This window comes from Crocodylus siamensis, chromosome 15, assembly GCF_052110815.1.
Source record: "Crocodylus siamensis isolate JL-2025a chromosome 15, ASM5211081v1, whole genome shotgun sequence".
Lineage (NCBI taxonomy): Eukaryota > Metazoa > Chordata > Crocodylia > Crocodylidae > Crocodylus > Crocodylus siamensis.
In genome coordinates, this window is record NC_143409.1 from 19,026,461 (window position 1) to 19,037,220 (window position 10,760).

The window sequence follows — 10,760 nt, forward strand, 5'->3', positions numbered from 1 at the left end:
CACATGCACCCCCACCACACCATCCTATGCTGTGGTCTACCCTAAAGTAAGCCCCTATTACTATACCCTTTAGATATTAAGTGCTTGAAAAGCCTCTTAAGAAGGTTGTACAGACTATTACAAGAAAGTGGCCTATTTCTTAAGTTAAGCAAATAGTATTTTTGCTTTCTACAAGCTTCATGTCTCAGAAAAATAGAAATCTCTCAGCTAGCTCTGAGATCAGGAAAAAAAAAAAAAACAACAAACCCTTCATGCCTTATATATATATATTTTTTTCCCTGGGACACAAAAAAGAGATTAGCAGACTCAGGTTTACTGGAATAGATAAAACTAAGTACAGCAGTAATGAACTAGGCCCACAGGCAAAATAATTAATTGAAGAATAAAAGCTTTTAAATACATAGTATAATCTACTTCTAGTCATTCCATAACAACAGCTGTTTTATTATAACCATTCCCTTGTCCTCTTAAATCCAATATAGAGTGACATAATCCACATAATAGCACCTGCCATTTGGTTACATAGATCAGAAAAATGAGAGCCACTTCTTAAATTACTAAGAGATGTGATTAAAAATAAGTTCACACATAGCTTCAAACTCATACCTACCACACCAACCCAGAAGCTTTCATCAAAGAATAAAGTAAGAATCATCCATTACATCTTCCTTATATAATCCTTCAATTACCCAATTATCACATTTATCTCTTTCACCTTCATATTATTCCTCCCATTTGCCACTTCTTCTTGTATATTTGATATATTTTTCTATTGGAATGATCTGCCATTTATTTTTACAGCCCCATCTTATATTTCTATTAACCTTTAGTATCCTCCATTGTACACTTTTACAGAATTAAAATTTTACCTTGGATGCTTGGATACAATATATTATCTGACTTAATTACCATTTTGACCACCCTCCTATGACAGGCCCACATGTCCCAGAAAAATGTGAAGATGGCAAGAATCTACTCACTAGGCTCTTAAGACACTAAATCCCCAATAGGGGCTATGCATCTACTTGGTGTAGACTACATATGCGTGCCTACAGGATGACCTTTCTTAAACTGGTACAAGTGGTTAAGGTTTTTCTACAATTTAAATTTATCTCAGATTTAATGATTGTATTAAAGAGATTGTTTGCAACAAAGCATTTGTTGCAAATCCTCTGGCTTTTTAACATGTGTTAATAAACCCACTTTGGAAACAGGTTTAATGAGACCTGGGATAAATTTACTGACAACAAAACAGATATGGATGCATCTTCCCAAATAACCAATCCACATTTGCTAAGTCCTACCATTGGAGCCTCACACTGGTTTGCAGGCTAACAGGGTGAACCTGTCTGCATACCCGTGATTCTCCAATGCTTCAAGGTTATCCTAATCAATTCTAATCTCCCTGTTCAAATAGTAGAATGCAAACAGGTAGTTTGCATTTCCAGTGAGTATGGAGCTCCAAAACCTTGTCAAGGTAAGGACAGAAATTATGAATAGATGAACAGGTTATACCCCAGCTGGTCCACAGTAACCATTTCATGTCCCTGTTGTAAATGGAAGCAAAACTGTGGCAGTTTAACCCCAAATGGAACAACTGCTAAATGACTATGATTTAGTTTTCACTTACCGTAGCACAGAGCAAAGGAAACAGATGTGCAGTCAACTGCCACTCCCCACCAAAAAAATGTAGTAATCTTAATTAATGCTATCTACAATATCTTGCATATCTCTCATAAGCAGGCGTTATAGTTAAAGTATGAACCTAATGAACTCGACTCCATACACCCAGATAGTTGCAGCACTTTGTAGAGGACTCATCTTTGCTTGTTCAGGAAATCTGCCAACCTCCTGCTTCCATTCATGTATAATACTTTTTCTCTTGCTCTCACAAAGAACTATCAAACTGCTATCACCCAAGGCAGATATTTCTCATCAACTTTTAGCTTTAATATTAGTCTAGCTTCAATATTAGGTTAAATCCATCAACCTTTCAGTCTTCCAACTGTACATTCCACTGTCATTCTGCATAATTGCAGACTAGCTACATCATTCTGCAGCTGCTTAGGGTATAGTTAAACAGCTCCTTTCTTCTAACTGAAGGTCCAGTCAAAAGCTTCGTAAATAAACAAAGCAGAAAATAAGTTGGTCTTTTGGAACAAGTAAAGAAATGGTAGTGTCATTAGTGTCCATGTAGGTCATATACTTAAAACTTTCATATATCATTGCAGAAAAGAGCTTAGAGTTTAAGGATCCTGGTGTCATGTACCCTCCCAAACCATGACATATTTATATTAGTGAATCTTTATTCATACTAGGGAACCAAGCCCTTCAACACTGTTGAAAGCTTAATTTCACTCTAAGCCCTAGATCCCATTAAGTTTCAGAAAGCAGCCCACAATGAATAGCACAGAAAAAATCCAGGAATGCATACAGCACAATGGCAGAGCATTGCTCAGGATGTTGAGTGCTTGCAACACAACCATATTTAAAGTACGGTCCCAAAAATGCAAGGCAAAAGCACTCTAAGCAGAGATGATAATGCAGCATGTACATACCACTTGAACAGCTGTTGCAATGACTCACTTTCACAGCCCCAAAACAGGTTTAAAGCAGACATTTGCTGAGGTCTAGGTGCTGCATTGAGAGTGGTGCAGCCCTGTTACCATCTTAAGCCACATTAGACCCATTTACATAATAGAGACAGAGCAAGTCAGAGGGTTCAGGGTTCATTTTTATATGGCTCCTGAAAAGCTCACCAGCTTGCACAGTTGCTTCTGAGAGACAACAGCTGCCATTCCAGACTCATACAGCAGCCTCTCTCGCTGGCTCCAGACTGAGGGTAATTTTCACTTTACTAGCTGCTTGCCTTACGCTCCTGGGACTTGTGGGAATGGAGCGGACTGCACCCAAATTGCTTTTTTGAATAATTATCCTTTTTTGCTTTTGTATGCAACTATTCTCTTTCCCTTTGCTTCCAATTCTTTTGTTCACAACTTCTTACTTATCCCACATAAAGATTTTGGAATAAGTAACTGTTTGCCTGATCAACCATGCTGTATCTGATCTCTGGGAGTATTTTCACCGCATTCAAGGTAGCTTAATTTAGTGCTGAGTTAAATCATAAGAGTTCGCAATACTGTTAACTGTCAAAATCTTTTTTGTGTAACAAGTCACTTGGTTTCTCTGTACCTTAGTCCTAGATCTGTAAAATTGGGGTAATACTGCTTTACCTCACTGCTATCTTGCCTTGTCTCATGGTGTTGTTGAGGGTATGGGTTCATTCATGTTTGTATATGACACATAGTGACTATGTAACTAGGGAGATTAAGAACTAAATGAAATATGCTGATGAAATGGAAGTGAATGTAAATGGTATAATACAGGGATGTCAAACTCATCTGGCCCCACAGGAACCAATGTGGGCAGAGCCAGTCCAGCACAGGCACCCCATGTAGTGCATACCCTAGACCAGCCTTGCACTGCGTGTAGTAACACAGCACCAGGTCTGAGAGTAAGCCTGGGGCTGGTTTGTAGCACGTGGGGCACAGGGGGGTTGGTTCAGGTCCCATGAACTGGATCATAGGGGCTGGATCCAACGCAGAGGCCTCATCTTTGACACCCCTGGTGTAGCATACATTCTCCAACAGCCTGGGATGGAACAACTGCTAGTCCTGTTTTTAAGTAATGAGGTGGCACTTAGCGCTCTGACGCAGGTAAACAGGAATTGTTTTCAAAGTCATCGCGGAAATTCTCAAAGGTTTATGGTGCGGCTATAGGCACTGAAGGCCGCTGTATAGGTACCATTTACATTTTCAGAATCACCTAACCCTACATACGCCTACATTCCTTTAACAAGGCAAGCTTAGGCACTGGAAGTAATTTAGCCAGGACAGCCTGGAACTCGGCATAGGCGAATTTGCACGGGTGGCAAAGAGAAGCAGGGTCAGCTATCCTGCCTGGAGTCCCACCTGCTGCAGCTGCACCACTTCCGGCGGCCAAGTTAGCTGGAGGATCTCTAACCTTTACCCTTGGCTGTAGCAGGTGGGTAGTACCGTACCGCCGACTTAAGCTGATAAGACATGGGAACTACCGAGCACATGTATTGACACTGTTGGGTTTGGCATTTAACTGGCCACTCCCGCTCCACCGCGGGCGGGCGCCTTACAGAGCGCAGCTCCCGGCCCCAGGCTGCGCGCGCAGCTGCTACACGCTGCGCGCTTCCGTCAGCCAGCAGCTCGCTAGCTCTGGCGGGCGGGGCTCGATCTGTGCCCCGTCTCTATTGGAGTGGTCCCAGCCCCCGCCAGCCAATGGGCGCTGCGACGCGGGGCAGCGCCAGTGGAGGAGCACGGGCCGCGCGCAGGAGCGCTGCTATTGGTTGCGCCTCGCCCAATGGGCGGGCGGTGGAGCGAGTGAAGCGCTGCGAGCGCCCTGCCGGCTTCCCTTCTAGCGGCGCCGCGGTGCAGCGCGGACAGGTCCGGTGCTACCTCTGCGCGCGGCCATGGCGCGGCCCGGCAGTTGACGTTGGTCCCCTCCCCCCTTGCCTTCTCTTCTCCCCGGCTCAGCCCCGCCGCGCGGGCCGCCTCCGCGCGCACCATGCAGGTCATCGTCGGCATCGGCGGGTGAGCGCGCGGGACGGGACGGGGGGAAGGGCCGTGCCACGCGGTGCTCGGCGCTGTGTTGTAACCCGCCGCCCCCGCAGGGTCACCAACGGCGGCAAGACCACGCTGACTGAGCGGCTCGTGCGCGCCCTGCCCAGCTGCAGCGTGGTGCACCAGGACGACTTCTTCAAGGTGAGCCGCCGCCCCGGGCTGCGCGCGGGGTGATAAAGGGGCCTGGGGCCCGTCGCGGCCGCGCCCCGCCCTTATCTGCACACAAACAAACCCAGGGTCACGACCCCCGCGGCTCCCCCCCCCCCGGCGGGGCCGCACGGCGCTGAGGTGTTTCTCCCCCCTGTCACAGCCCCAAGACGACATCCGGACGGAGGGTGGATTCAAGCAGTATGACGGTAAGACTGTGGGAATGGGGGTCCTTTGCGGGCGGGCGCCAGGAGGCGTTTGTGTGACTTACTCTTCTCCCTGCGCTCCCACAGTGATTGGTGCCCTGGACATGGAAGCCATGATGAGCACCATCAATGCCTGGAGAAAAAACCCGGTCAAGTTTGAACGCTCGCATGGCATCAACAACACCCTGGGGGCCAGCCTCACGCAGAGCTCGGAGGAGGGGGGTAACACCCTGCACATCCTCATTGTGGAAGGCTTCCTGCTGTACACGTACAGGTAAGCAAGGTGCTCGCTGCGGTGTGGACTTCGATTGCCTGTACCTTGACCAAACTGAAGGCAAAGCATGAATGCTACACTTAACAGAAGCTCTCTTCAAATATAAAACTTGTGAGCCCCTGGCTAAACCGTCTGACACAGGCACTTGCCCACAATATAAACATTCTTTGGAGTTATGAATCCAAACCATTGCAGGGACATAGGACTGGAGGTGGTCTTTCTAATGCCTTACAACTACAATAGCAGGAAACTGGTTAGTTAAAATATTCCTGGATGAAACTGGGAAGGGAGCTATGCCCCATGCTTCTGCGATTGTCGGGTGAGAAGGGCTGTTTGCCTGTCTGTCCTAGGAAATAATTCCTTCCTGATCTAAATTTGTCCACTGGTTTGATCCTGAGCAAAGGAGCCAATTTCACCAGATACTTCCAAGCTTTTTAAAATCCATAAAAGCACTGGTGTACCCCAACCAAATCCTAAACCCTTTGCTAATGTAACAGGTTGAAGGGAAACCATTCCAGAGCTGAATTTTGCGTTCACAGGGTTGGAGATTTCTTTTACATTCTGCCAAGTGCTGAAAGCCTTAAAGCATGGCACTTTCAGCCTTTCCTCTTTCAAGAGATCAAGTGTCCTTTCAATCTCTTCCTGGGGAAAACAAATAGTTATCTCAACATAGGAGATGTTCAGACTACATCATCGTATAGAGGTATTTTCTTGAAGTGAGCTCAGGCATCTCTGATTAGTCAGTCTATAATGTGCAAATCTACTTTGTCTTGTGGGGATAAGGGATGCAAAAGTAGGGTACTTCTTTTACAGTCCCTTGAAGTAATTATGTTCCTTGTCCCCACAAGTTCTTTTGGAAGGTCATTCTAAATTTTTATTTTTCTACTGGTTAACACCCTTTTGATTTCCATCTAAATCTATTTCTGTCCCATTCATATCCATTGATATTGTGCCAGTATTATCCAATTTGAAAGCTTTCCCCCAAATTTCACTCTGCACTTGTATTTCTAATGACTAGTTATACCCTCTGTTCATTTTAATTTTGCCAAGGACCTAATCTCCCCTAAATTCTCCAAAGTATCTTCTTACCTCTTCTAGTCATCTACATTCAATAGAATGGGTACAGAGAACAGAACACAGTGCTTTGTACTGTGGTAGTATCGGTTCCTCATCCTTTTCTGGAAAATCCTGCCTGACACAATCTAGGGTTGTGTTTGCCTTTTTCTCAAGTGGTAGCATACTTGCAGCTTGGGGTCATTTCTACAGTTTGACCAGTGTGCCCCAAGACTTTGTTCTCTGTTGCCTCTAGTGAATTAATTGCCTCCCGTCTTACAGTGATAGTTCCTAGTGGAGTTTTTTAGGTGCATGGCATTGCATTTAATATTATCATATTTCATACCTGTCTTCAAGATTTTATCCTTGCATATAAAGCAAGTTGCCTTCTTGCTGGCAGTACTTCTGTTTGGTGTGTTCCACAAGTTTAAGCAGCATGAATATAGTTTGTGTATGAAGGTTGCTAACGAGATAAGTCCCTAGTAGTGGTGCAGTGATAGAGATTTTTGGGGCTACCAATAGCTGGATTTTAGGGGGGGGGGGTTGTTTTTTTGAGGAGGAATATCAGCTGATACTGATCCAATTTCCGATACCACCTGGCAGCTTGAAGAGCAGTGTCCAGCTGATAAGTCCATTGTAGTGGAAGGGGAGCAGGGAGGCAAGGAGTGTGGAGGCAGATCAGGGCCACCTGCAGTGAGGGAGGGAGTTGGGCTGGGACTGGGGGAAGCGATGCCTAGCCGGGGCATGTTGGGTGTGGGGTGGAGCTGCAGCTTGTCAGGGAAGAGGGGGTGGCTCCCACTGTTTGTTCAGGAGCTGCTTGTCTGGGGAGGTATGGAAGGGGTGTGTTCCCCTGGAGCTCTGCAGGGTGGGGCCAAGGCTGCACTCAGGGATGGCAGTGGTGGCAGCACTAGGAGCAGGGGCTATGAGGGGGCTATGGTAAATTTTGGGGTGGCTGCAGCCCCCACCCCCCCATAGACCTGCTCCCAGCACCACTGCTGTAGTGCACAATGGTGGGAGCTGCCCCTCCTCCCCGCCCCATGAGCAGCTGCTCTGTCCTGCCCCAGTTGGGCAGTGCTTGCTTCAGCCCTACTCCCTTCCTCACCACAAGGGGCCTTGATCTGCCCTCTGCCACCTCTTCCCCTTCCACCACAACAGACTTATCAGCTGGACACTGCTCTTCAAGCTGCCAGGCTGTGTTTCTCACTGTCTATGTGCTGTGCTGCAGCTGCGTGTGGACGGGCCACTTATCAGCCATATTAGGCCAATTTCCAATATAGACAATTTTCTTTATATTGGTGCTGATCTGATATTGGACCAGTGTATTGGTGCACCTCCAGTTCCTAGGCCAGAGGAGCTCAACCTGCAGCCTGAAGACCAAATGTGGCCTGCAGAGCCTTGGATTTTGGCCCACAGGACTCCCCATGCATCAGGAAATTTGGCAGTGGGAGAACAGTGGCAGTTAATACTGCCACCCTTCCCCGTTGCCAAAATCCCAAGTCCTGAGCAGGGGGTCAGAGCAGAGCCAGGGCCTTCCGCCCATATGGTTAGAAACCTGCAGAGCCTGACCAGCCCCCCTCCTCCCTTTTCTGCTACTCCCCTTCCCTCTGTGCAGCAGCACAGGGTCCTCCAGCACCCACCCTGGGTGCTGGATTGTGTCCACTGAGCAGATCTGGCCTGCAGAGGGAGCAGGCACTGCTGATACAGCCTGTTAGTCATAAAGGTTGATTGGCACTGTCCTAGACTGAACTCTGAAGAAAATTACTACTAATCACAATCCACTTTAAACATAATCCACTGTAATCTTTCAACCACCTCTTTTTCTATTTTACAGTGATAGTATTATTCCCTATTTAATTTCTCATGAGCTGCAATATTAGATATTTTATTTAAAGTTGCATCTGTTGCGTAGCTCACATTTTAAATGTAGTTATTCTATCACAAAAGGGTTACATGTGCTAGATGGAAATTTGCTTCTCTCTCCCAGCTAGTAGTCAGCTCAGTCCTCATAACCTGGCAGGGTGAAGGGGATGGACAGATAGTTAAAAACACTGGTTTGATTTGGATTTGAGCTTTTTATCCCACATCAAACCTTACAACCCATTGTCCCACACTAAGCACCTGTGAAGTGGTGCAGGCAGGTGCCCTGGAGATCTTCAGGAGACTGGATGCACACCTTGCTGGGGTTATCTGACCTCAAGTTTTTCCTGCCCAGAGTGGGGTGGGCTGGACCCAGTGATCTCACAAGGTCCCTTCCAGCCCTAAGCGCCTGTGAATCTGTGAAGTACCAAAATAACTTTCCCTCAATTGTGACTAAAATCATGGCTAATTGGAGTCAATTGTCCTTTAAGCCCCTGTAACTGTCGCGCTCCTGCCTTGACATCAGTCAGATCTCGGACCTGGATTCCAACAGTCTGGTTTTAGCCTAAAAAGTAGCGTATTCTTGTTGCTGTTCAAAAACAAGAATTATTATTTATTTATAGACCACTGATTGAAGTATTCAACCATCGGTACTTCCTTTCTATTCCATATGAAGAATGCAAGAGGAGGAGGAGGTAGGTTTGGGACTCTGTCTTTTAAGTTAATGGATTTTGTTAGTAATATTGTTTTAGAAAAAATATAATGTGGCTGTAAGGAAGTTTTTTGATTTCTTTGTAAAGCTTCAGTTGCTCAGATGATGATGGAAGGGACATTAGATTGATTCTTCTATTTAGCAGAGTAGACAAGTTCTTCATTGATTAAATCATCAGCATTCTTTAAAGATGAATTCTGGAAATACAGTGACTGATACATAACTGACTTTCTTACCAGTCTTAGTCTTTCAGTACTTGAGGTTTGTTTTTGTTTTGTTTTTTATGCACCACACATAGAGAACTGCTAATTACTAACAGTATTGTGCATGTAAAAGGAGTTGGTGCAGTAACACTGAGAATCTTAAATCTCATTTCTGCAGCTAGACCTATCAATCCTTAAACTTGATTCTGGGGTTTTATTTTGTCAGTCTACTTGCAGCTGATGCCTAATACAAAGCCCATACTTGATCAGAGTCAGATAATTAAAGTCAAGGTGACTGGTTCTGACTCAATGGGTAAAGAATTTTGAATACACTACCAGCTTTTTCTAATTTGTAATATAGGATTAAGCTGAAGAATAATCTGGTAAAGTTGTGTTTTTAATTTCTAGTTCAAGAAATTACACTGTACCAGACCCACCTGGATTGTTTGATGGCCACGTCTGGCCTATGTATGTAAAACACAAAAGGATAATGGAAGATCTTAAAGTCGATGTGGGTAAGTAACTTGGGTAATTGAAGCTCTTTTATATGTTAGGGTATCAGGTAGTCCATATGAGCTTGAAGAGATAACACATCCTACTTAGCTGACAGTTGTTCAAGGTTTTTAATTCAGAAGAAAGAATTAAAATACTTCTGGCCAAATGAGAACTTTTTCTGGGATTGGTTATGTTTCTGGTTTCTTTAATGACCCACTTTGGAAAGCTGGTAGGGTCCTAATTCTATAGTATGTGTCCTTAGACTTAATTCAGGATAAGTAATTGATTGATGTATTTATATTCAAGTGCACTTGGATGGAACTAAATCAAGGGAAGAGCTTTTTAATGAAGTGTATGGACAAATCCAGAACAAGATTGAAGAATTACTGAATATGCAGGTAAGTGACTTTTACTAAAGCAAATCTAATGATAAGAGCATATTGATTGAAACAACTCTCATTTATTTACTGTTTTGTAATGACTTCTGGAAGTCAGAAAGCAATGAGTTGCTTTTTAGTTTTCACTTATTAAAATTAAGCATGTACAGGTGACCCTCACCATTTGCAGGAGATATGTTCTTGAGATCCCTGTGAAGAGTGAAATCTGTAAATACAGCACTGCATTCACAAATGTCATGAATGCAGTGCCCCTGCGGGGTAGGGGGGCCATGGCTGTGCTGGCAGTGGCAAGCAAGGAGCTCCTGCAAGTGTATTTAAGATGTGGGTTTGGCATTTGTGAATACTTGAAACTGCGAATGCTGAGGGTTTCCTGTGGTGTCAATTATGTATATGTAACATGTATGTAATATCAGATACTGAAGTGATGTTCTTTTTACAGAGATAGACAAGCAGTGCATGGATCCTTACAATCCAAGATGCCTCTTAGTACTTTAACTTATTTGTGCACCAGACTTTGGCAATTAAGTCTCAGCTTCTGTGAAGACTTCTTTTTTTTTTTTTTTAATTGGACTCTTCAGTTTTCACCTGAAAACCAGTTACATTTGGCCTTGATTAAAAATATTTTTTTCCATCTGAAGTTTCATTGTCTTTGATTTATGCTTGAAGTTGGAGAGTAACTTTTTACCACAGCCATTATTTCTTTCCTTTATGTAAAAGTGGAGGTGGGCTGAAGGACTCTGAATTTTAATTTTCACTTTTTTAA

General features: G+C 44.6%; 1 protein-coding gene across 1 annotated transcript; it reads left to right on the forward strand.

Annotated features, from left to right (window-relative positions):
• The first annotated feature begins 4,433 nt into the window (after window positions 1-4,433).
• Window positions 4,434-10,628, forward strand: LOC149852190 (nicotinamide riboside kinase 2-like). The gene is made up of 8 exons (XM_090029462.1): window positions 4,434-4,622; window positions 4,703-4,793; window positions 4,963-5,008; window positions 5,093-5,279; window positions 8,813-8,884; window positions 9,513-9,619; window positions 9,906-9,997; window positions 10,437-10,628. Exons 1-8 carry the CDS (start codon window positions 4,597-4,599, stop codon window positions 10,440-10,442), a joined length of 627 nt encoding a protein of 208 aa, XP_089885588.1. The 5' UTR covers window positions 4,434-4,596; the 3' UTR covers window positions 10,443-10,628.
• The last annotated feature ends 132 nt before the right edge of the window (window positions 10,629-10,760 follow it).